The 27,098-nt window shown below is 39.6% G+C and overlaps 2 protein-coding genes across 6 annotated transcripts in view; one reads left to right on the top strand and one right to left on the bottom strand.

The window, feature by feature from the left end:
- PRDX1 (peroxiredoxin 1) overlaps window positions 1-27,098 on the bottom strand; it is a 341,280-nt gene that overhangs the window by 129,166 nt on the left and 185,016 nt on the right. The gene's annotated exons all lie outside the window — the stretch shown is intronic.
- MAST2 (microtubule associated serine/threonine kinase 2) overlaps window positions 1-27,098 on the top strand; it is a 183,384-nt gene that overhangs the window by 2,566 nt on the left and 153,720 nt on the right. For all 5 annotated transcript variants that reach the window (XM_071809900.1, XM_071809901.1, XM_071809899.1 and 2 more), the window contains exons 2-3: window positions 13,624-13,771; window positions 17,353-17,495. In XM_071809900.1, the coding sequence (XP_071666001.1) occupies window positions 13,624-13,771; window positions 17,353-17,495 (291 nt within the window). The remainder of the gene's footprint in view (window positions 1-13,623; window positions 13,772-17,352; window positions 17,496-27,098) is intronic.

The raw sequence follows: 27,098 nt of genomic DNA, 5'->3' as shown, positions 1-27,098 counted from the left end.
TTGTGGTTGGGGGAACTAAGCTACGCTAATGTTGGGAAAAGTACTTCTCAAACTCTGACTGTAGTAGTTAATCACTGCACTGACCTTCAGGCCTTTGAAAATCTGGTCTGTTAATGTGCAGTGCTTATAGTTCTGACATGTACATGTGATTAATATTTTCACTTTTTAATGAATTATGTATGAACATAAAAATTACTGTACTTGGTCACATAAAAGAGCCTTCTAGTTCAGTATCCTGCCTCTTTGAGCTGCCAAAAGCAGATGCTTGGGGAAGAGTATAGTGTATATTGAGGAAATACCTCTCCCAGCCTCCAGTAATTTGTGGCTCCCAGGTTTCCGGAACTGGAGGTGATATTTGGTTTTAGTGCCCCCAATGGGTTTTTTCTTATGAATTTATCCAATCAGTATTTGAAGCCATGTTTGCTTGTAGCATCCACAACATCCTGTGACTGAGTGTTGTAAGGCTCGAACACATTTCGTGTGGAAAAACCACTTCTTTTTGTTTGTTTTTGAACTTTCTACCTGCTTGTTTCATGCCTTGTGTGTTGATTCTTGAATTGGAAGAGACAGTGAAAAAGAGAATCCATGTTCTTCTCTATGGCTTATGGCTTGATAATGTTTTATTTTATTTACTGTTCCTTGCCTGTAGGTTTTCCAGAGGAGTTATAAAAAGAAGTGACTCTGTCCTTATCGTTGTCCTTGCTGTTTCTTTGCACCTTTTGCAGATCTGTTCCTGATTGGAGATGGTGATGCAGGGATCAGAGGAACGGGGTCGGGGAACAATAACCAGGACTGGCTACAGTATTTCAGCGAATGACACCTTGTAAACTTATATAGCATATTAGGCTTTATTCTTTGATCTTCTGCTTGCTTTTTCTTGACAATCTTTAAGCACTGAGTTGGCATTTTCATGGAACTGTCTATTATAGCTCCACAACCACCCTTTTAAGTGGTAATAGCTAGTTCAGAATTTGTCATTGTGCATATAAATTTAGGATTTTTTTTTTTTTTACATTATACATCACTTTACATTTATCAACATCTAATCTTATCTGCTGTTTTACAGCCCATTTAAACAGTGTCATTAAGGTCTTCTTCAGATCTTTGGCCGTCCCTTTTGCAGCCTCGATTAACTTTCAGCGTTGTCAGCAAGCTCTGTCACGTTGGTGTTACGCTTCTTTGCTAGATGTTGCTTTTAAAATGTTGAAGGTATTGATGCCAGAACAGCTCATTGTGGGACTGCACTGGTCAGCCTTCTTTTTTGGGAAAAGGTCCAATTGTTCCAACTTCTTATTTACTATCTGTTAATCAGGCATGAATTCATCGCTGAATTGTTCTTTTTATCCCATGACAGTTTGGTTTCATTGAGCGAGGGCGTCTTTGTCAAACACAGCCCACTTGGATTTCCATTAAGTATCAAATTAATCATCGTATATTTGCTGACTGTGTGGAAGGAGAAAAAAGAAAGTTGAGGTGTAAGTTGTTATTGCTTAGGAGTGACAGTCACGCTCGACCAGAGGCACTAGATTGTTTCCATATTGTGCTTACATAATTAGTTTGAGACATTGTGATATTTATTGTGAAAGATCTCACATGGATCATAGCCAATATTTGTCAGAGGTGCTTTTATTACCATATTCTACTTCAGGTAGAAGTCAGAGGTCAAAGTTCTCATTGAAAACACACCTCACTGTCTAGAAGATGTGACTTAAGGGGTTTATGATGGAAGCTTCCAAGACCATGGTTGGTATGTAGAAGGTAGATGGCAAAGAGCAACTGTTTCCTCTAGTATTAAGTTAGGAGTCAGGCTTAAAAAGAGAATCTTCACACAAAAGGCAAAACATGCATGATTTGTTTTTACCAAAGAATGCACAAAGCGTTCAGAGTTGAAGTACTGGAGGAGGGACCTAGTGAAAATTAGTGAATAGGCAGACTGCATCCACCTGAGGAAAACAGCTGAGATTAACTTGCTTAGAGGAGAACATTAGAACAGGGCAAAGGCACGATGCTTCCTTTTGCTGCTCTGTAGGGAATGTCTTTGCTGTTTTTATGGATTTTTTCCATGAGGAATGAGCGTTAGCCTGTCCCTAACAAATCTGAATCCTGTGTCCCTCTGTGAGCAGGGGGAGAATACACAGATACGAGGAAAGCTGAAGTATTGTGGAAGGTCTAGAGGGATGCAGGTTGAAGGTCAGAAGAGCAAAAATAGAGGTCACTGATTGCTGAGTCTTGCTGAACAGCGTTTTCAGCTCTGAAGGCATCCCGGGAAGTAGTGGGTGCTGCCCAGTGGTGCTTTGCTTGGGGATGTGACAAGGTGAGGGGACAGAAACAGAGCCCACGCTTGTCAGCACTTTACCCTCACTTCTGTCTGGTTCCTTCTCCTCTTGTTACGGGGTGGCCAGGATGGATTTACAAGTAGATTCTGTGCCTTTGTGATTTTGTAGGATAGTAAAGAGATGAAGAGGAAAACAGTAGCAAAATCTCAACAGGCAGTTCAGGGGGCTGGTGGAGGGACTGCAAATTGTAGAGGTGGTATTTTGGATTAGAGGGACCCTTTGTCTTGTATGAAGTTTAACTTGGCTGCTGCTGCTGAAGAGTTGGACCAAAATGTTGCTAACCCTGGAGGCTTCCCCGCTGCATGTATCTTCGTTGTATGGGAAATGTTCAGCTGATGCCAGCAGGCATATTATTGAGAAATAATGAAAAATCTCCTTACTCTTAGTTCTGTATTGAGGAACCCTTTCTCCAGGGCAGTCTGTACAGTAGGCTGTTGCCAGCTGTCAATTTTTATGTGCCTGAGGAAGGGAGATCTTGTGGGGTTCCCAGACAGTACATTTTATAATTTCTGCATGGGTTAGAAAGTGTTCCCTGAGCTTTGAACAGGGTAACTGACTTAACAATCAGATTATTTAGTTATTATAGTCATTTGGAACTGAAACTTTCTGAGAATAGCAAAAGTATTCCTTTTTTTCAAGGTGTCTTTGAAGCTTTGTGGATCTATATGTCCCAAAGCCAAAATGGATTACTGTGCTTACCCAGTGTCATTTCCCCACAGGTGCAGACTGTGGAGCTTTCCCGAATGATAAATTAAAACATCCCTTTTAGAAATGGATCTTATCTTAGCCTTAGATCATGGTGTGTCTGTCATCTCTTCTGGAAAGCTCTGCCAGTGTTTAATTATTCCTGCAGTTAGGAAACAAAACCACATCTTATTTCGAGGCTTGTTTTGTCTAATGTCCAACTTTCAGCTGTGAAATATGCCTATGCTAGCACAGACAGTAAAACTCTCTACTGTCTGATATCTTTTCCATGTTTAAGTATTGAAATGTAAAATCTAGCTTCACTTGGAACAGAATATACTGAGTTCTTTTGTTTCTAGCACTTCATGCTTGCTTCCCAATTGTTTTTGGAGTGTGTGCACCAAAAATAGGTAATATTCTTGCAGCAGCCTGGAATAGTGTGGTCACAGACAAGGTTACTTCTCCACTACTGTTTGATACTCGTATTTTTACAATTTTGAGGATTGCATTACCATGCTTGGGTGTGTCCTATGAGAGTTTTGTAACTTTATGACTCTGTGGATATTTCTACTCCCTGTATAGTTCAAGCTGGTCTAAGATTTCTTATAAACTCTAGGTTAGAAAGCTTATCCTCCCTTTTGTGTTGTCTTTACATATATATACATATATATATATATATATATATATATATATATTTTTTTTTTTTTTTTAAAGGAATGGCAAAGGATCTTTTCCACTGACTTCTCACTCTGTTCGTGTTTTTGGAAAGCAGTCAGTGACCAGCAGGGGGAAACTGGCCAAACCCCAGAGTGCTGGTGGGATTTGTTTTGCCTGCAGAGCTGCACAGAAGCTGTTAGCACGCGTTCCTTGCTGCGTGGCAAGCCTGCAAACTGAAGAGATGTTTCTTTTTTCCTAACCAGAACTTCAAATTTAATAAGTGTTTTCTCTTTTTCTTTTCTCTCTAGGTGCCATCAATACCTCTATTGTGATGAACTCTGTTCATAGGCTGCATAACAGTTTGTTGTTCTTTGGTTATTTCTACCATGAGTTTTCCCTTTCTTTTTCGATAGGTAAAGCAGCAAGGTTTTGGGGTTCAGCTGACACTTTGTTTTTGAGTTTTATCTACACCTCTGTCCATCAGGCTGCTGATCAGAGCTCTTTTGGAGCTCCTCTTCTGCTCTACCACACATGGACCTTATGATTAACAGCTCACAACACTGAAAGCTGTTTCTTCTAACTCCCTATCAAAACCTATAAGCTGAAATGAAACTTAATCTGAAAAAGATGGAAGTTTCTTTCCAAAATTTAAGCAAATAAACAGAATCAAACGGACCTATCCCTAAAAAGGTAGTTTGCATTTGCAATAAAGTGTAGCTTTAAATATTCACATTACAGATTCCATAAAAGCAAATATAGCTTGAACATAGCCAAATATACTCTGTAAGCATCATTGCCCCTCGTTATCAAAGGAGGGACGGAGTGCTGCTGCCTTCTAGGAGACCAGCAGCCATCTGTTCACATAAATACTTCTAGCTACCTGTTTTGGGATATTGTTACCATTTAGGGCTGATTTTAGGGCAATTTTGTCTTGTGCCTGTTTTGTCAAGGGAGCTAAAGAAAGTCTTAAGGAAGACATTGGTAAAGACTCCTAAATTACAAGCTGTGGATGTGACTTACCATCAAAAACTCAATTACAGTTTGTAGACCTCAGACTTCCTTTTCCCATCTCCCTTTCTTTGTTGCTGTCTAGCCCTTTTTCTCATTACAGGGACAGAACAAAAAGCAAGTGGATTTTTATAAGAAGTTACCAGGTTCTACCCTGTAAAGCTTCTCATATGCTGCACCAGAGTCCAGAGGGTATGGTTGGCTGGCAGGCATTCTCCCTCATCCTTCATTTCTTAAGTTTATCCTCTTTTCTGTGAAGAAACAAAGGTATTGAAGAAGCCAGAGCATAGCTGTGGAAGAAGCAGCTGCTCCCTGTGACATGTATGGTTCTGTCTCTCTTTTTTTCTCTGTCATTTTCTTGAGGAGGCAAAAAAAGAAGCCAGAAAGAACAAATCTCTCAGTGTCCTGTAGGTATATGTCACTGCCTTCCATAAGCTGATTCTTTTTGATGCCAGAGCTACTCCTGTTTGAATTCTTCATTAGCCATAGTTTTGCCTTTCTGTATTTTGGTCAGGCTGGCAAAACATTGCTGTGAGTTCACTTGTATGTTCATGCTAATGTTTAAAGTATGGGGGGGATAGTGACTGAAGAAGAGAGTCATCTAAAAGCAGGCGAAGGGGAATAGAGTCAAGGGATCAATTCTGCAACGTGCTTGTTAGATAATAACAAAATCGAGCCAAAAGATTCATCTAGAAGCTGACAAAAGGGACATAGAGTCAAGTGACCAGTTCTACCATGGGCTGGTTAGATAATAGCAAAACAGAGCCAAGAGGCATATTCACTTCTCTGGCTTGATACAATGAAAACATCACCTCTCTCAAAATTGAAGATTAACGGACAAACCCAATTTGTTTAAATCGGTTTGTGTGAATCAATAAGTAGGTAGAAATTGCGTCAGCAACTTCGATGATTCAGCTCAGCTGCGTGAGATTTCAATTTCCTGTCACAAGTGAAGAGTAAGAGCAAATATTGTGCATGAGCCACATTAATTTCATGTCTTGCATATTAGAATGGTTAAACAGGCAGTGGAAAGATTATGAATATATAGGTGTTCATGATGCTGATGATTTGCATCTGAGTGATGTCCGTGTGTATTGTGTTGGAGAAATGGATGTGCTATTGACTTTACACCTAGAAGTTGACTTCTTGAGCAAGCTGATCTGCTTTCTTGCAGTGCAAAGAAAGTGAATGTCCCGCATGTCAAGGTAGTTCTTAGAGTCTCTAGAAGATGCAATTCTTTATTTTTGTCTGATAGGTGATTTTGTTGCTTGAGCTGCCTGTTGTGCTTCGTAAGCCACCATAGCTTTGATGCTTATAATAATTATGGTGGATTATTATAGGTACAATGACAATTTAAAATGTTTTTTCACTCTTATTTAATTCTGACTCCTGGAATCTGAGCAGCTGAAGCTGAGGAAGCAGTGAAGACCACCAGGTTAGGGAACTGTTTGAGACCAAACCAAAAAGCTTCATTGCCCATCAAAACCTTTTCCCTCAAGAACCACAGCAGCTAAGTAGGTGGGTCATTTAAAGTCTTAGCAATTCTATTTCCACATCAAATGATGATGTGCTGTGGTTAGGCATTTCGATGTTTAAACGTTTAGGCATAGATGGATGCAGTGACATATTGGTAACAAATAACTCTTTCTCTGATTTATTAAATGACTTAAATTGTACCCGTGCAGTGTGAAGATGGCGAAAATATGTGACCCTGAAAGTTAAAATCTGCATTCAGTTAGTTAGTTATATGTTCTTTGACCTTTGCATTGGTCTCTGTGTTTAGGAGAGAGGAGAATCTGGTTTCAGCATTCTTGTGCCAGTCTGCACACACTTTAGCTAAGTGTCCTCTGTCTGTAGTTTCCTGTTTGAGCTGGAGGCCTGGCCGTGTTCATAAACCTCACACGTGGGCATCGGCTTTGTTGTCAAGCTAAAGGGAAGAAATACGTAACACGTTTTGTCCTTAAATAATAGTGTCTCTTGTTTTTTTTTGGGATGGAACTGGATTATGCTGCTTGGTGAGGAGAAGCTTTTGTGCCAGACTCTAGACACTCCATTTCTTTGTTAATTAGTTTATCTTTGTCGTTTTATGCGATTTCTGTTAAGAAAAACTAGGGATTAAGCATCTGTTGTGTTTCCAAAGGTTAACTTCGTTTCCTTTAGGTCTAGAGCCATTGATAGTTTTAATTATAGTCTTAAGTGATCATTTTTTTCCCCATTCCATACCTGCAGATCTGCTGTCGAGTTTGAAGGAAAATTTATTCCCAGGAAAACTTCACATAAGTGCCTCTTATTTTTGCCATGCATTGATGTACTTATCTCATTTGTGGAAGGCAGTGAGAAGATTCCAGATGGTTCACGGAGACAAAATTATTGATGCCAAATGATTGGAACTTCCACTGTCATGAGCAAAACAAAAAGAAGTAACTTCTTCCCTGCTGCAAATAATGATCTTCCTCAGTGGTGATAACATCAGATTACAATATATCATGGTCTGTCTTCATCATGTGTATGAACAAATAGTGTTCTAACTCTTAGTAGAGCGTTGTGCCTTGTTAGATTTTATTTTGCCACTAATCTCTAACTACAGATGGTTCCACCACTGATGTTGTGTGATAGTTGTGATATATAAAAGCATCCTGGGCTAACAAGCAGGATGGTTAAAGAGGATTCTTGCAGTGTGTTCTGGTTTCATGCTTCTCTGTGCAGAAAAAGTGAGCTTTATAAATTAAGATGGAGTCTTTGTGTTCCACATGTGTACATGTCATTGCATTAGAAAAGCCCCTTTAACTCAACTGAGCAGTTTCCCACCAAAGCTCAGTTCAATGAGTTACCTTTTTCTTTTCTTTGTAGAAACAAGCCTTGGAACAGCAGTTGGGCATGAACTTCTCTCTTCTAGCCCCCTGGTCTTGGGACAGGTGTTTGAAGGGCTCATCTCATCCTGAGCCAACAGGGACTTTGATTGAGACTGCACTTCAAACTTACCGACTTTTAACTTTTTTCTTTGTTTATAAGCCTTAAACAGAATTTACACAGGTATTAGTAGGTATTTTAGGTGAATGAGACAGTGAGACAATGTAATATGAACAAAAATTAAATACAGTTGGAGATCTGAAAGCTCATTCATTGAAAATAAAATAAGCTTCAATGTTGCAGCGAATCAAAGCACCCTGCAGAATGTTCTGGTAATTTTCATTTTTATACCCAATATTAAATAATATGTCTTCTTACATGCACAGCTTAAGATGCAGCTGTGTTTCTGCTGCCTGCCTGCTTCCTTAAGCAGTTCCCATTCTAGCTTTTTGTGCAGCATAACAGGTGTTAAATTCAGTATTTTCTGTGTAATAAATATCTGAATAAGTCTGAGAAATTGGCAAATGAGAAAAAATTTGGCTTGTTTATACTGCGGATTATGGTCTTTAGCAAATCTAAACTCGTATCTCTATTTGACTCTATAAAATCTAATAGACAAGAGCACAGAAGAGAAGTGTTTGATAATGTGTAGGACGCTGAAGAGGACGTGCAGTAATACCAGTCAGCGATGTTGGGCCCATCTTCCGAGTTTAATGGAGGAAAATGTGCAGCGAGAAGGTGTTATTGGTGTCTTATAACACCAAATTTTATTAGAAATCACTTCTTCTGTTTTCCACAATTCTATATATTGTTACAGCAGACAGGATTCTAATGTAAAAATCGTGAATTAAAGAGATGTTCATGTCTTTTTCTCTGTCCAGGAGTTAATTTCCCTGCTCTGTACAAACCTTTTATGTTTGGGATACTCATGGTGGAATGTGGATGCTGAAGGAATGATGCGGCCTTGAACGTGCAGGTCTTTGTTCAGACTGGTGTTGTTTCCAATGCAATTAGTGAGCGTGTTGTGGGGTTTTGGGTCTCGAAATATTGGTAACGGTTCCTTCGAGCTTCTTCAGAGTTGGACACAGACTTTAGCAGAGGCTCTGTTGCTCTTTCTTCCCTCGATGAAATTCTTGTGGCTTTAGGCATTTACAAGCTGAATTCAAGAATTTGTCTTTTATTAGGAAGCTTCTGAAGTAGGATCAAATACTTCGATTGTTGAAATGATTATGGCCTTATTTGCATTTTCATATAAGGACCAAACACTCAGGCTGATATAATTTAATCACAAATTACCTTGTCACATCTAGACTATGTTTCCGTTAAGAATAAAACGATTCTGCATCTCAATAATCCTCAGAAAGGGGGTAATAACGCACATAGTTGTAAATATTTACTTTTTCTTTTTAATGTGTTCCTGCAGCTGGGAACACTTGGCAACAAACTTAACAACTTGAACTTCCCTGGTGAAGCAACATGAAGTGAAAAGATTCATTAGTTCTAATCAAACGTGACTGAAGAGTTAGCGAGGAAGAAATCTTCCTATTGGAAGAACAGAATAAGGAAGGTATATCTCCTGGTATAGGTTTCTGATACTATGTCTTCCAGGAAACATTTTTTTCCTTGTTTGTTTCTAACTGTTGGGCTATATATATATATGTATATATTTTAATCTGTGTTGTATCTGCAGATGAGCATTCAGAGGAAGCTGTAGGTATTCAGCATGTTAAATGTGTGCATGCTACCCTCTACAACTCTATTGAAGGCATCCCTGTGGCAGTAATGCTTAGCTTTGCAGTCATTCTGAAATCTTCATATTGACACTCAGCCAAATGTATGTATTTACGTTTGTGGGAATGTTGGGATTTATTGCAAAGTTCTTCAAATAAATCTATTAAAGGAAAAAATACTGTACAACTCTTTTCTGTCTCTAAAATACTGTCAGTTTTATACAATGTAATCTATTCTGTAAAGCTTTTCTCTCTTGTTGATGTAGTAAACCCATCTATTATAGCCTCTAAGAGGCTACGTTGATTTAATGTAATTTTCCTTGATTCTTCTGTGTCTGACATTTTTCAGGATGCTGCTGGCAAGTGCATGAGTTAAACACACACAGTTCAGAAGAGTCTTAGTTGCACGTTCTTATTCAACCTACAATTTTGGTCACATTTGGGCTCACCTCAGCTTCCTGGTGAACTGCTGGGCCTCTTCCCTCAGTATGTCATGTCCAGGCAAATTTCAGTGCTAAAAACTTAAGCATAAATGCTATGATGCCATTGTGTTAATGGCTACTTACATAGATATTTGGTTTGCAATATATTCTGTAGGCCTTTAATTTTCTTTTTTTTCAGTGTATTTTAAAGGATATTAGAGCAGACCTAATGACAAGAGCAGATTTATCTTTTGTTAAGAGTATGTACACACATTATATAAAGTGATGAGGAAAGGCTGAGAATAAAAAGAAAGCTGCTCAGATATGTGCACACAATCCTGACACAACAGGCTTTTATCTTGTAAAGGACAAACAGTACTGTGTTAGAAAATAGAAAATGCAGCTTTCAATGCTGACTGTTTTTATTCCTTTAAAGAAATTCAGAAAGTGTCAAGTTTCCCTCAAGTTATGTTACTCACTGTTATCTCCCTTACAAAACAGGCCAAAATTAATGTGTTCTTTGCTGATTTCCAACAGTTTGCTGGAATTCCCTTCCAGACGCCCTTAGGTTGTTGTGCTTGTTTGACTTAAGAACAAAAAAAAAAATCTCATTTTTGTTGTTAGTGGATTATCACAGAATCCCAGAATGGACTGGGTTGGAAAAGACCTCAGAGATCATCAAGTCCAACCCTTGGTCCAACTCCAGTCCATTTACTAGATCATGGCACTAATGCCATGGCCAATCTCAGTTTAAAAACCTCCAGGGCCGGTGAGCCCAGCACCTCCCTGGGCAGCCATTCCAATGCTGACCACTCTCTCTGCACAGAATTGCTTTCTAATCTCCAGCCTCAATTTCCCCCGGCAGAGCTGAAGCCCATGCCCCCTTGTCCTTTTGCTGACTGCCTGGGAGAAGAGCCCAATCCCCCCCTGGCTAGAACTGCCCTTCAGGTCGTTCTAGAGAGTGCTGAGCTCACCTCTAAGCCTCCTCTTCTCCAGACTAAACATCTGTTATCTGTTGATAGAAACTTTTCTGTAGACTCTTTTGTATCCCTCCTGTTCCCTGTCTCATAGTTTAACGTGTTTTGCCCTGCAGATTTCAATGTTTGGTAGCCACAGCTGAGTACTTTTGCTTAGTGTAGAGATCACTAGGAAATACATATTTTTGAGTTATAGTATGGTTCCGTGTAAGGAACTGCTCCTTTGTATGATCTGTTACGTCTCATATAGACCATAAAGACATGCATTAAGAAGTTTTGTTTCTAACACTGCCCTGTTGCTGGAATCCCCGTCTCAGTAACCATGGTTCTTCGCCTGGTGGTTTAGTACGTACCCTGATGTGCGACCACACTTGAGTGTGCCCCTGGATTTGCAGAGGAAGGGGCTGTGCTGTGTTGCTCTCTTGCAACACCATTAAACGAACAATATGAGAGAACAAACACCTCTGGAAGTCATTGCAGTGATGTATGTGCTTGTTCTGTTATTTCTTGGTTTAATTGCTTAGGAAACTTTCCCTGTGCAATGGAATGGAAAAGATGGCTGAGAAGATTCCTTGTATCTGCACGCTGAGATTACCAGATCAGGATTTTAAGATGTGATATTAGTGTGATCTTACACATCAGGAAGGAGGTTTCTTGTCTTCTGTCTGCAGCTATTGCCGCAGTTTGTCTGGTTCTCCATCTTGCTGAGTGTAACAACCTCTCTGAGCGGATGCTTTGGTGGATGCGCTCGACAGTGTTGGTGCTCCATGTGCTCATTCCATTGAGCTGCTCTCGATTTAGCTGTTATCAGATCTAAAGAGCTTGTATACTGTAACTCAAGACGAAATATTAAGAATTTGTAATTATTTTTACCAATAGGAAGAGACTGCATAGAGGGGGAAGGGTAGGGAAGTGGGCACATCTGCACGTGTCTATATACCGCATGGAAAAAAGAAACATAAAATATATAAATTGCTTGTAACAGAACTTAAGAGTAGTTTTGTTTCTTACTTTACTGCTTTCCCTTATTTTGGTGTCCTGAATGAATGGAACGTTCTGTTTTAGTAGCAGTTCACTGAGAAGGATGAGACAGATGTGTGTGTGTGGTGGAGGAGGGGGGAATGTCTACCTGAGGGGAAAAACAAACCAAATAGAACCTCCCAACACCACCAACAACCAACCCCAAAACCTTCAACAAACAAAGAATTCCCAGTTGGAAAGCGTCATGTTAATCTTGACATTTTAATTTTGATGTTATTAGTACTATAATTATTAATAGTAGTGATATTGTTATTAATACTGTAAGTTCAAAATGGTTCCGTTGTTCTGCTGCAATTTTTGCAGGCAAAAGAATACCTTATTTTTCTCTCTCAAATTAAGAGATCGACCTGTTTTCTTGCACATGCTGATTTTTCTTCCTTTTGTTGATTTGGATGTTAAATTAATTGTTGACTTGGAGTAAAATGACTAGATTTATTGGACATTTATTAGTGACAAGGCAAGACATTCATGGCAATGGGCTGAGCAGGGTGAGAGTAGGGAGAAAAGCTGGCTTTTCTAGGGATTTGTGCTTTTTGCAGGGATTTCTGTAAGCAGGACGGTGCATGGACTGCAGGTGTGACCAGGAGCATCTCGTGCAAGGGGCATTTAAACAGTTATGCCTGACTTTGGGGAGGTAGCTGGATATTGAAGGATGCTGGGAACACTTAGTGGAATTGAAGCATGAGGAGTGTGAGAGGGTAAGCTGGGTGAGTTTTTAACTCATTTGGTTGTAACCTGCAGTGCCTTTTTTATGTATGGTAATTTTGGCCTGTCACAATGGGGAAACACGATCTATTTTAGATGTTGTAAGCATTTTAAACAGGCCACGTTAAAAGCATGCAAGGCATAATGTTGTAGACTGAATAGATTTGAATTAATGACTTCAGAAATAGATTTTGACTGGAATATGCAAATTTTAATTAAAACACTACTGGTAGATTAATTTTTGATTTAAACACGATTTAAAACTATGTGAAGACATGTGGTGATGTGTCATGCAGGGAAAGTGTTCCTTTCAGTTTATTTTCTGCCTCAGATGAGATTTTACGAGGATAAGCGTGGCTTGAAGTGCCATGTAGCTAATGAGCGGTATTTGAAATAAAATGGAGCAATCCATTAAGACATGTGGAACGTGTTGCACTACTGCGGAGGAGGGAGAGCTTAGACTGAGTTCATCTATATAGGCTGCAATGGAAAGAGTCATGTTATCTTCAAATCCGTGTGTGATAGTTCTTGTAGTTCTTCTTTGGGTGGAAATGGGAGTTTAACACCTGCAGAACAATTAAATGCACAGGGAAAGCACTGTGGTTGTGCTTGCCACTGTTCTAGGAGTGTTCCTGACAAAGACATGTCTAATTTCGTTTAAAGTAAAATCAAAGACATTACACAAAAGATGATTGCTATCCTAATTATTGTTTAGTGATATATATATGGTCTTGTAGTAGAGCTGCGACTTGTAATAGGAATCTTGGTTTGTGATGGGACATTGCTACAGTTTCTTTATAGGTATATTAGACATAGACTGAGTGGAAAAAGTATTCAACAAATTAGGAGAAAAATACTCTTTGCTTTAGCCAGAAGTAGTTTGAATCATAACTGAGCCTGATTTTTCAGTAACCTCTTTTCCTACATACCGTAAGTGCAAATAACTGCTGTAGCATAATTGCCTTTTTCTGACTATTATTAATGATACTGCTTACAACAGTAGTGTTCAAGGACCATATTTGACTGGCGTCATGTGCGGTGCTTTCTGTGCAGATACGTGGCAAAAAAGAGGGCGGTTTACAGTTTTAAGTGTTTTTCTGTGTGTGTGGTTTTGTTTTTTTTACCAGTCTCTTTATGCTTTGGAGACTGTACGTTTCAAACCCAGATATTTAGCTGATACTAACAAACTTCCGCTTGGTTTTTCTTCCTACAGGAGATGATAACAGAGCCCGCTCCGCTACGTTGCAGGAAGCTCAGCAATCCTGACATCTTTGCATCTGCTGGGAAAACCAAGCTCCATCGTCAGCTCAGTCAAGATGACTGCAAGCTGCGAAGAGGTAGCTTGGCAAGCTCCTTGTCAGGTACGCCAGTTTGTAAAGACAACGTGACAATTCATTACTAGTAAAGATGCAGTATTACTTGTTGGCATAACAGTTGTAATAAAAGATACTGATTAGTCGTCTCTTGAAAACTAAAGGTGACCTCTTGTTGGGATGGCTTACAAATTTTATGTAAGAGAAAGATGCAATAAGAAATATTAGTAGAGAAGAATGGAAAAAAAAAAGACTGGATTTGGAGTGAAATTCTGTATGTTGCCCAGAGGGAAAAGTTAGAAGCTAAGCTTAATATGCAAAGTTAAAAGAAGGGAATGGTGGAACTTCAGGCATCGCAGCGATGCATTTTTACCTCTTTTACTTTAGGGTCAGCACTAACTATAAGCTTGCCTACTTTGCCATGTTATTCCTTACTGGGGAGCTGACTTTGATATCAGGTTCCAATTATGATTTAGTTTCTTTTTGGCTTCAAAAGCACTGTGGGCATTTGTGATTCAAAGTAAACACGTTGCTTAGTAAGTAGATGCTTTTTCAGTTGGTGTAAAGTTTTTTTCTCTTTTGTGAGCAGAATCTTCAGTCCTCTCAGAGAGCTTAAATTGTCACTGTGGAACCATGTAGTGAACTTAGTCTAATATTCAGGCAAAAAGAGAAGGACCAAGCTCAGTAGTTTTCATTTTCAAAGACTTCGTATGTGGGCCAGGAGATGGTTTCACAGTTGTTTAAAGCTGGTATCAGTCTGTGATGCTGGCATTACAATGTATAGAGCTGCATGATCAGTCTAGAATGAAATAACCATCTGCCCAAATGCTACTGTTTCTCCCTAGGGTTAAATTGCAGCCTATTTTCTCCCTAACTAGGTGACCGTTTGCCTATTTGCATGTTAATGCAAGAGCAAGAAGGGTTGGAGCCTCTCAGGTGGAAGAGGAAGAGGGTGAAGCCACCCATTTTGCCAGTAACATGGGCGTGATTTGCATGATTACGAAAATACATCCAGTGCTGGTCCCTCTGTCTTTTGTCAAGGGAAGAAAAATATTCTGATGTTTGAGGTGCTAGATGTAATAGAATTAAATAAGTAGTAAAGTACACGTGTTTTATTTTGGCTTGGCATTGTCTTAATGTTTTCTTTGTAAGGAGCGGCTTGTTTCTGAAAAATGGAAACATTCGTAATGTTTTGAACCCGTGTGAGTTTGTTGTCTAAGGTTGGTTGGTCGCTAGAGAACAGAAGTTTAACTGCGCAGCTGCTGGCTGATCACAGTGACCGCAGACAGTACTGTAGTTCGTGTGTGGTGGTTTTTGAGTAAAAGTAAGCAAATAAAAGTAAAAATGCAGAAGCAGGAAAACTGGAAAAGTTCTGCTTCTTTTTTAAAAATAATTGTTCTCTTTGGAGATAACATTCTTTTAAATTTTCTGTCTTGAAATGATGCTGCTTCATCTTAATGACTTTTCAGTCTACTATGATGTGATTCAGGAAAGGGAAAAGAGCCCCAACAAGATCAGTTTAACCCAACTGGATTCAAACCCATAGATGTTTAGATATATATTTTAAATGTGCGTTGTTTGGACTGTGTGTAGGACTTGAGGCATGGCAGGGAAAGACTTTAGCTACAGCCTCCATCCCGAAAATAATTCCACCTTATTTTTACAACAGAAGCAAGTTAAAGAGTGTAGGTGATCACACATGCAAACTGGTTGCCTTAGATTTGACTCTTGGTGGAATTCTGTCTTGCTCGATTCAGACTTTGTGGAACTAAAAGAATAAGGATAAGATAACTATATCTTGTGGAGGTTTAAGTAATGTTATTCTTGCTCTGAAGCACTGGTATTTTGAACTATTAGATAACTATATGATTTGAATTAATGTTATAGGCTATCTTTATTAGTGCTTTACTGAGATAAATACAGTAATGTACATTTATGTAGTTTTAAATCTTGCAGACAAGAAGAGTCACATTTACACATAATCTTGGAAATGAGCAAACTCAAACTGATGTCCACAGCTGTAAGCAGCGTGGCTGGGACTGGGAAGAAGGGACTTACTCATATGTTGTGTCTGCTCACCAGAGCTGAGCCTTCTCATCTCTCACACACTTTGACTCCTTCTGTTAATGTGTACTTGGCCCATTGGTGGTAACTTTCACAGAAAATGAACATAAGCTAGTTTAAAAAAAAAACCAAAGACACCACTCTCCCTCCTGCCACCCCTGGTGTCATGGCTGGTCACATCATGTGACAGTCTTCCAAATATCGTAGCTGCTTTTATGTAGTGAATGTCATATTTCACATCTAATTCTAAGGTCAAGTTGAATTTTTAAAATAGCTTGTTGCTTCTGGGAAAAGAAAAATAATTATACAATAGATGTGATGAAAGATGTAGACTTCTTCCTGCAACAAACGTCATTGGCCCCTGTGGTTCCTGTTGTAGTGTCTGAGCATGTAATAATCTGTTGAATGCAACTTCACCGTGCTTAGGAGGGGGGGTGTGTAATTTAGCCTCACAGTCCTAACTTGAAGGAAAGCAGTATCGTTTGCTCCCATGCTGCAGATGGTGAAGCTGAAGTACAGAGGTTGACTGACCAGAGTTACAGAGGAAGTCATCTGGAAGCCAATAATGGAACCCAGATTTGCAGACTTTTTCACTTACGTGTTTTGAACCACAGGACTATCTATCTTCCTTTTTTTGAGAATGACATTGTACGTAAAAGGAAACTGTCAGTCCTGATGGAGTCAGAATATGACCTACTTTGTCTTTGGTTCGTTCTCATTGTGGAAATTTACTGCTGGACATTGTTTGAAAAGGAGTGTTATATCGACTAGAAAAAATGTATGGAGCAAATTCACTCTAAGTGATTACTGTATTTTCTGCAGTAAACTACAGTGGCGTGAACTTGTTGAGATAGCAACTACTCTCGTTACTGTTGTGTATGTAGCGTGGGAGATCAGGGTCTGCACTAATCCATCACATACAAGGGGGACTTGGGAAAGCTATGAAATGTGTTGCTTTTAAGATAATATGATATTGCTGAAGAGTTAAATTTTTCAGACAGAAAATATCTGTCCCCGGTTCAAAGAAACCCAGTGTTTAAACATACACTACATTCTGATCCCAGCTGGGGGAAATCTGCTCCTGAATGTTCCAATGACAGGAGAAAGTGGGAATATTTAGATTGCTAAGCTATTTAGAAGAGGTAATATTTTTACAGTTATGAAAGCATTTCCATAAGAATTTTTAAAATTATACTTGAGAGATTTTGCAACATTAACATGGCCTCTCTGTAGGGCAATAAATTGTTTAATTGGCAGCAAATATTGTTTACTTTTGAGGCTGTGAAGTATAGAAAGGTGTAAAATGATAGAAGTATGTTTCTATAAGGTTTTGGATTTACCTGTTACCTTGTAATATAAACTAGATTTTTTGGAAATACTTAGTTATCAAACGTAATGAATAGACAGGTATTGTGCTCTTAGAAGTTCTAACCTACCAAAACCTTTAAATTGCTTTTTTTTGTTAAATGCTTTCTTATCCACATGCAATATTTGTTTTCATCATGTTTTGAACTTGCAAACTTGTTGAAAAACAAGCTGATAGTATTTTGCTTTTGTGTTTAAAGGAAAACAGCTACTTCCCTTATCAAATAGCGTCCACAGTGGAGTGGGACAGCCGGTCTGGCAGCCACCTGGAGATACCTCAAACCTGGTCCGCATGAGGAATCAGTCTCTAGGACAGTCTGCTCCTTCACTTACTGCTGGTTTGGTGAGTCTGGAATACTCAGGATGTTTTGTGTTATGGATAAAGTGTGGTGTCATCCTGTGCGTTAGTTTTTACCTTGCTTTCCCTGCTCAGTGGATGCATTTTGTTCCTGTGGGCCCTTTTTAGGGTAGAGGGTGAATTAGAAGGAGAACACATTCATCCTGATTTTGGCAAAAAGCAGGAAAAAAATGCGTGTGAAGAATAATTTAGTTTTGGGGACACTCCTCGATGCTACTTAAGCTGCCTGGTACCTGAAAGAAAATATCCCTGGGCGTATGGGGAAATGTGTGCGTGGGAACTTAACTGTTGAACACAAGGTTAATTGGGAAATAGCTTTCAGAGTAGCTACCTCTGCCTGTTCCTCAAAGAACAGCTACGGGGATGAAGCTGAAAGGGGCAGCTGTCCAAGAACTGAAGAGCTGGAACTGACATCTGCTCTTCCGCGTGGTTTCTGTCAAAAGGTCTCGGTAAAGTGAACGTATTTTTGAAGAATGTTGCATCTGCTAAATTAGCATATTCTAAGAAGACGGTGTTCCGTAGGGGGGAAACTCAGATGCCTATAGTCAAGACTGAATTGCAAACCAAAAGGAACATACATCTTGTTTTAAGATGTTCCTTATTACCTCTAAATATCTAAAATCACTGTAGTGCAAGGAGAAGGAAAATACAAGGGTAGGAAAAGACAGTTATTTGTGTGCAGTCATATAAGCAACATAAATAGTTGCTAAATAGTAGACTAAAAGGAAAGCTAGAAGCTTTTCTTGCTGATCTTCCATAGAGTTGCCTCTATAATAACTTTTTTAATGCGGCAATTTTGTTCACTGCTTTACAGAGCTGCAAGTAATGTGGGGAAAATTTATATTACATTGTAAGACTGTTTAGAAGCAAAGACCCCTCCAGTAAACGGGTGTACTTTGGATCTACCCCTTAGATTGTTAGCCCTTAGAATTTTTGGGGGGATCCTAGACAGTTTGGCACCACCAGGCTCTGAAAAGATACTTAAATCTTTAAAGTTCAAAAAGCTGTGCAGTTGTGCTACCACTAAGTTTGATTTCACAATGAAGTATTTGTAGTCTTGGCATTTTCAGACATGGTACTACATTGAATTTTTTCTGATTTAATTGTGTTTTGTCTTCGTTTGGTGCCTGTTCAGTGTTTGCCTTAAACTTATTTTCTTATCAGGGGTTATAATTTGACTGGATCAAGAGTGAGGGAAAATGCACTTGTGAACTTGGCATCTAAGTATTTATCTAATGGGAATTAAAAAAGTAATATGTTAAAATAGAGGCCTGTTCTCAAGAGGCAGGCAAAGGCCTTGGAGCTTCAGAGCTTAAATTAATGAAAATAACTGTGCTTTAAAGCCAAGAATTAGTTCTCTGACATTTGGTTTGGAATAGGAGGTCGTTGCTTAACAGCTGGGTACAATTGAGCAAGCTGCAGATGTGTTTGTGCTATGATTACTAATATGTATTTTCGGTTTGTCATGGCAGTGCCTGTGGTGTCTATCAGATATTCTGATATGCCATTAACTTATTTTAAAATAATTAAAAATTATTTGCTTTTTAATTAAAGCAGAGAAATTGAGCTATAAATCCAGTGTTTGTCCGTCTGTGATGCGGTGAGGTACTGAAGTATATGCTCACTTTCCCGTCTTTGCATACTTTATGGGGGGCTGTATGTTAATTACAGTTGCGGTTAATTAAACCTAGAAATTAAGGCTTTTTATACGAAGTGGGCTTCTAAAGCAATGACTAAAGTGCTGGTCACAAGATGAACACCTAATTAAATGCAGCGAGTCCTGGGATCTTGGAGCCTAGTACACGTCTGCAGCTGTTTTAATATACTTGTGGTATTGAAATACGTTTCACAAATTAGAATAGCAAAAGGTCTCTTGCCAGTATAATTAATCTGCTTTGAAGAATAGCTCTATTAAGAGATGAGTAGGTTCAGTAATGCAGAGTGTCATTTTAATATGCCAGCCTTGATTGCTAGAGCATTTAATTCTTTTAGCATTTGTTGCAATACAATAGACAGATAGGAGAGAGAAGTGGGAGTGTGGTATGGGAAAGCCAGAACACTCAGAGCTGTCTGCGTTGTTTCTGCTCCCTCTTTTTGGCACTGTAGCTATCAGTGGATTTTCCTTTGCTAAATTGCTTTGCTGGCGTTCAGTAATGTGTGTTTTTACTTTCTAGCCGTGGCTTATCCTACAGATTGTTTGCTGTGCTTAAATTGCATTCTTTTCGACTTTGAAAGCATTTGCAAAGCAAAAAGATAAATGAACAATGGCAAATCTATAGAAATTAGTTCTCAGCTTCTGAAACAAGACTGATAGCGAGGCTACTTATCAACAACAACCCAAGAACTGGAAATAGATAAAACTCTAACGTGCTCAAGCTACATAAGCACAATTTATTGTTAGGCAGAATCTTTCAGCTCGTACATGTGTGATAGTCTGGATTAATGTGTCTGCATAGAACTTGCCACTAGAAGCCAGGGCAGACTGAGCGCCCAGCGCTGTCACTGTTGAGTGATCATGCTGATCTGACCCATGTGCCATCCAAATATCTGTGAGGATTTCAGAGGACGAACTTGTGTTGATCATCTGCTCTGAAGACGGGTGGCTCTGATCCCAGTAGATTGAGTTCTGGTGGGGAGCATCCTGTTTAAGACTTATAAATCCCTATGATAGCCAAGGAAGCAATCAGAGGAAAAAAACCCACAATGATGCTTTATGTCTATCTCAGTGGTGTTTTCTGCTCTCAAGACCCAAATATAGTAAAATAATGTAATAATGTGGGGGTAATAATGTGGAAAATCTCTTATGACTTAATTTGGGGCTTTATTTATCTGAAATCTCAACCTGCAGGCGCTTTGTCGTAAAGAGTTAGAACTCGGGCAGTGTTCTGAAGGCAGCCGATGTGAATGATCAGGAATATGAATGCGTTCTCTTATGAAGAAAGGTATGAAGAGCATCAGAGTCTGTTAATTTTAGAAAGTAAAAAGAGCTCGTGAAGAGAAGGTTGTGATTGTTGTAGAGAAGGAAGATTGGGAGTGTTTTTCTTACAGCTATTTTGACAAAATTCAGTGTGACTGAAATTGATTGCCAGAAGCAATGCCACAAGGTGTTAATGCTCCAGGGCTGGGCATTATGGGCAGACAAGGGATGATTTTCCCCTTGTGTTTGTTGTTAAGGACAGGTTGCTCCAGCGGAACACCGCACTAACACTGAATATGTATCTACATTTGTGGAGATGTGGGGGTTTTTAATGTGTGTGTCCCCCATAGAGAGCATCTTAAGCGCTGTCTCCAGCATTTTGTGAAAGCAACCTCTGCAGTGTGCTACCTGTTAATTAGGGCTGCATCTTAAAATGCATTGTTCAATATCTAACGCCTGGGGAAGTCTGAGATGTTCCAAATATAAGAAACCGTGAGTGTTCTGTTTGCCAACTGTGGTGGTGGGAAAACATTTGAAGAAGCCTGTTAATGGAAAATTAGATACTTTTGTGGAAGATTTTGTACCTTTATTTGGATTTTCTAAACTGTTCTCTGTACTGAACTCAAACTGTTTGTATTCCCGGAACTGAAAAACCCAAGTTCAGTTGAGGGTTCTAGCTGGGTGGTTGCAGTTCTCTCTTTAGTGTCAGCTTTCTTGTGTATATTCTGTACCACAGAGAACACGGTCAGAGCTGTTCCTTAATCTTCAGAGATGAGGTCTGATGAATGAGCAGTTGATGCTCTCTATCTTCTGATGCCAGACCAGCCAGATTACATTGCAGGAACAGTCTCCTCTGCAGTGAATAATTTCAAATGGTATGCAGTTTTATGTTTGCTTTGTAAGGTAATGTTTGGAATAAAATGAGACACTTATGTATTCTTGGCTGTTGTAAAGACTGCCAGATAGTTCACCTTTCCCTGGCCTTGTTCTAGAAGTGGTTAAAAACAAACAAACCAACCCCAAAAACCTCTCAGATTTTGAATAATGATCTGGAGGACAGAAAAGCTCAAATGCAAAGACTTCAAATTACTAGCAAGCTAGAGAACTTTCTGTGTTGAATGACACTGAGCCAGGAACACTGCCCATTTAGCCTGATTTATTCTGAACTTTTGGTTTCCCCAAAGCTGTGAATTAGGCAACGCTGGGAGGAAACATCATTCTTGCGATGGTGGGTCCTTGGCTCTGCAAGGCGGTGTTATTGGAAACCTGGTCACTGAGACAGACTTCACACCGTGGCATGCTATCTTTGTCCGAGTGGGGTAGGCTTTTTAGATGTAGGACAGAACATTTACTGTTTATTTTCAAAAGTTTTACTCCTTTGCTTTTTAAACTTCATTTTAGGGATATTAGCAGTGGGATCAGTTGTACCTAATACATAAACTTCCTGTAACAGTGTATTTCCCCCATGCAGGTTGCTTTTCATCACAAAAGCATGTGCTTTCATTCTGTATCAGTCCTGCTTACCAGAAGGAGTGGCTACTTGGCTACAGATTTGGGTTTGTGGGTGAGAAGAATTTAGGTAATTCCCTTCAAATGAATGTGTGAGCGTAATCCAAGTGCTCGTGGTGGCACTTGCTGTGGCCGTGGTGCTGCTCTGCCATCTGCCGATGGGCCACGGCAACCGGCGGAAATCGGCTGCTCCAACATCCGAGTACGGCTTTGTAAAACTTTTTAGGGATCCTGGTAAGTTTTAGTGATTTTACAGCACTGGCATATGATTTCTGGGATCACATTCCACAGCAACTGACCTGTTTTTTAGCTGGAGTATGAATTAGCTTCGTGTTTTAATACTATACTGTGGTTTGCAACATCCTTTTTCTGGTAACACAGAGATAACGGTTGGGGTGGTTGTGAATAAAATAAGATTATTATTTAAAAAATATTATTTGGAGCTAATAATATAAAAAGTTGTTTGAATTTTTGAGGTCAGAAGCTGTGTTTCCCTGTTGTGTTTTAGTGTACGGCCTGCTAGGTGGTGCTGGAGTACTGGAGGTCCCAATGTAGTGAATTGTGTTTTCAACACAAAATGACAGCAGTGCTACAGGCCAACCTAAAGAAGGGCTAGAGGTGTTTTCCTGTAGACTGTAGCTAAAGGAGACCTTAATTCTATATTGATTGTCAATTCAATACAGAAATTAATAATTCAAAAGGCTTGATGAAGTGCAGTGGAATGAGAAATTCAAGGTTCTTTATACTCTGCTTCAAAAACCATCCTAGTTATAAAAGAAAATTCTGAGTCTCCTGCTTGGTCCCTAGTGCTTTAATGGATTTCCTGTTTATTATTTAGGATCTCTGCTTTATGCAGATGTCTGGGACGTGGTTGTTAATCTCACAGTGATGAGGCCTATGGGAGGAGCGGAGTTTGCAGTGACCAGCAGGTATCTGACTAGCGAATGAAACATTAGTTTGCGAAGCAGAGAAGCTGATCTTCTACCACACTCTCTGCCTTTTTACTTGATATGTCTTGATCTGTCTGCTGGCAGTGAGGTGACTGCGTAGAGCTCAGGCCTCTACCTCCTCACAAAAGAATTAGTTGTAATCTCTGTCTTTTTATTGAAAAATCCAATACTAGTTGGGTGACAAATCATTAACGCCAGTTGTGCACAGAGCTGCCTCCTGCTCATTGACTGGGTCCTTGGTACAGAAACAGGCGTTTGAATCTGATGAGCAAACTTCATTTACATTTGTGTCTTCTGAAACGTGCAGCTGCTCTTTTCCCCAAATGTTTTGTCATAGATAACCTTTAGTTTGTATTTTAGGTGGTAACAGATTGACTATTTAAATGTTGCTGAACGCAGCTGAAAATATTTTTATTGAAGGATAATGGTGAAAGTTGTAGCTGATGAAGACCATAAATTGTTTTAGGGAGTGTGATGGGTGCGCTCAGCCCCCTTGAGCAGACTGGTGGTGGTTTGGTGGTTTGGTACAGGCTCCACAGGAGGCCAAGGCTGGAGCTGGGCCATGGAGTCCTCCAGCTTATCCACCGAAGAGCAGACGGTGCAGTGAGCACGGCCGTGGATGAGCTTGGGACACCGATCATGTGGGAGACATGAATAGCAGGTGGCTTTTCCAAAGCTCATCGTCAAGGAATAAAGGAAGTTGTGGGTACAAGGAGCCTCCTGCATACCTTTTCCGCCACATATGATTTGACTGTGAACGAACCACTTTATTCCATATATACGGCAGCCTAAGTGAGCTGCCTTTGAGCTCTGCGTGCTGGTGATATCCGCTTGAGCTGGGACACCTCTCATGGTTGCTCCTTGGAGCAGAGACGCCTTTTACCAATGGCACATCTTTGGTAAGAAATTGATATCGTGCGTAACCTTGTATAATAACTTTGATTTTTGCCTTGGTAACTTTGCATGCAGAATTGATCCTAATGAAACATTACCAATCCATGTGACCATCCAGTATTAACCATTACAACCTCTATATTCCTTACTCTTATATCCCTTATATCCTTAGGCATAAAGCGTTTACCAAGTCTGGGACTAAGGTTGGACCTAGCTGCACTGAGGCTCCATAAGGAGTTTATAAAGCAAGGGCATCCATTCTGAATCTTGTGACTCAACAGCAGGGTTTCCTTCACCCCTTGCATCCCAGTCCGTGTGTGAAACATCCTAACAGGAGGCTGACTCCATTTTCCTCTGTATATTTCCTCCATGCAGTAATTAATAAGGTGAACCTTGCCATCGAACTTGTTGAGTGTTGTCAAACCACTGTTACCTCAATAAAACATAGTGCTGCTTCTCTCTTTTCAGTGAAGTGTGTTCCACTCATTCCATGACGGGGAGTAGAAAACTTTCAGTACTTGGCTGTACAAGTAGAATTGAATGTTTTCATGTTGTCAGAAAAGCAGAAGAGAACAGAAACTATAGTTGTACAAATGAATGGATTTTATTACTATGTGAAGCAATGGAAATTGCATTTTAAAGTAGCAGTTGTAATAATCTGAGGTGGGAAGTAAATGGATTTCTACATTAAGACCATGTGAGGTCTACGTTTATACATGCTAATTAAAAATTTGAATTTACTTATGCTGCAAAGTCTATGGGTGAATCTTTGACAGTTTGGGTGCTTTATCAGTTTTGGAAGATGTGGCTCTAAGGGCGTAGATAGAAGACGAGTGTTGCTTGAAGAACCCAAGCAGTGTCCGGGCCTCATTTGTTGGAAAGGCCTGGGCTTGAGGAAGAGGAAGGGAGCGAGTTCTAGACAGAGGGTTGTATGTGTTGGCATGAGCTGAGTGATAGAACTTGGAAGAAAGAACGAGGAATGTGGATCTGATAATGTGCAACAGTGGAGAATAAGGGCTTTGCAAAGAAGTAAACTATATTATAAGCAAACTGCAGAAGAGCTTCTTTGAATGTATTTAAGTATTCTGAACAAAATTCTGCTCAGTGGGCAGTGTTTAGAGTGCTTGCAGGGACTTTGTCACAGCTTTAAGGTGTCTCTGATAGGAAAACTAAAATGCATATGCTGTAATTCTATGTGTTTTTATGATAGATTCAGGACACGTGCTTTGCAATGGCATTTAAAACTGATAGTCCTGATAGGTTTTTCACTGATAAACTTCATTCTGAATAATTCATGTGTATCTGTGTAAAGAACAGCAAATAATTGTGATAAATTCTGTACTAAAGTTATATTAAATAGACAGTGTGCATTACTTAAACACAGTCAGCATCTTGGGCTGAAGAAACTTCGGTGCATTAATAAACACGGTCAGCATATTTTAGTCCCTTTGGTTAAGTGGATTCCGTTTGGAGTGGACTCATTGGCTCAAAGGAGATTTTCATACTTGGAAGAAGATTTGAACACCCTCTGTGTAACCTGAGGCTTGTCATTGTAGGAAATATGAATTCATAAAGTCGCCTTGTGATAATTGTTGGGCGCTAGCCTGTCAGTTTGAATGATTGCAGTTCTCATTATCTTCAGATGCCGCGTGTTATTTTTTTGTCTGTGAATATGTTGAATTGATTTTTGGCACATACAGTCAGTTTTGTTCCTGACAGAACACTATTGTAGGTGTAAAATGAGAAACCGCTCTAGTGTGCATGGAAAATGAGCTTTTTTTGCTTGGGGAGCTGTGAGGAACTTAAGATAAAATATTGAGAATTATTCAGACTGTCTTCAGTGAGTGAGGCTTTGTTCCATAAGAGCGGTGTTCTGTGGTTCTTAATGACATCTATATAAAAACATACTGATGTAGACAATAAAAATTCTGCTTTATAATTTCAAATTGTTGACAATTGGTTGTTTTATTTTGGTGATTTTTGGTGCGTATTTCCATAGAAAGGCAATGTGAGATGCCTGCATTGAGTATGTTAGTATGGATGGCTCCTGTGTCTGGTAACACTTCTGGGACTGTTTCCTAGGATGTGATAACAGGGGGATGGGTATTTAAGCATGAAAATGTTTGTTTGCCTAAGTTTCAAACTGCTTTGTTGCACTAATGCTAACTGTTTCAAGCTTTAGGACATATTAAAAACCCACCCTAACTCTTTGACCGAGCAAAAGCTTTGGAGTCGCTCTAGAAATCAGTAGCATAATCGTCTATGTTTTTTGTTTGCTATGTTTCCCATACTTCATCATTTTGGTGTCTTTTCAGTCATTCAAACAGTTTCAGCCCCAGAGACATAGTGATTGCTTATTTGAGCACTGGGAGGAGAATGGGACAGTGGTTTATACGCTTCACCTCTGAACAGCTGCCACTCCGCATCGTTCCTGAGCGTTAATCTCAAGTCCTTGTTACCTCCAGATGACTGGAGGGGGAGAGGTGAAATCTCTTGGCAGAGGTAAGTGTAGCCTTGTAAGTGCAACAGTAGTACTAAAGCCAGGCTTATGCAACAGTCCTGATATCTGAACTTTGATAAAGTAAGGTACAGCGAGGTTAAGTCACTTGGTCATCAGTAGAGCTGGAGAAAGCAGGACCTCGCAGACTTTCTGTAAAGCTCAGTTTATTAATGCTCGGGAAATGTTTGAAGCTCAAATGGGCAGTGCTAGGAAATAACATTCCTGTAGTCGCTGCAAATAGTTTGCCTGTGTCATTCTCTTCTGATTATGTTAAAAATATTTAGATTTTAAAGTCAAGCGTTCAGAAGCCAGGGAATAACTTGATCTCTTACCTGGCTTTGCTGTGTTATTATTGCTATCCTGAGTGTGTATTCAGGAGTTGTGAGGTTTAAGCTCTTCACGGGTGGGAACTGCAGAGTCCTTGTGCTGTGAGGACACGAGGTATGAAGCCACAATAACCCTGACACTAGCAAGCGTGAGTTAGAGTCAATACCTGTAGTTCTTCCATTGTGAACAGATATGAGGATAAATAATGGCCAGGCTGTTTTTCAAAGCTTTGTTTATTGTAGGAGTAGATGAGGAGAATTCTTGGATTGTGGCATTTTGGATTGATTGGAGTTTTTTTCATTGAAAGCAGTTGTGGCCAGCTAAGTACGTATGGTGCGGAATTTGCTGAGAGGATGCTTGTGCGTTCAAACCAAACCAGCTATAACCTAAGGAGTTTTATTAGTAAATGGTCTGGAACAACTGGCTGGGGTGCTTCTCGCTTTTGGTATTTATTGCAATGACCAAGTTTCTGTTAAAAAAAAAAATTCTGT

The sequence above is a fragment of the Patagioenas fasciata genome, chromosome 6 (assembly GCF_037038585.1).
Source record: "Patagioenas fasciata isolate bPatFas1 chromosome 6, bPatFas1.hap1, whole genome shotgun sequence".
Lineage (NCBI taxonomy): Eukaryota > Metazoa > Chordata > Aves > Columbiformes > Columbidae > Patagioenas > Patagioenas fasciata.
This window is presented reverse-complemented; position numbering and strand designations above follow the sequence as displayed.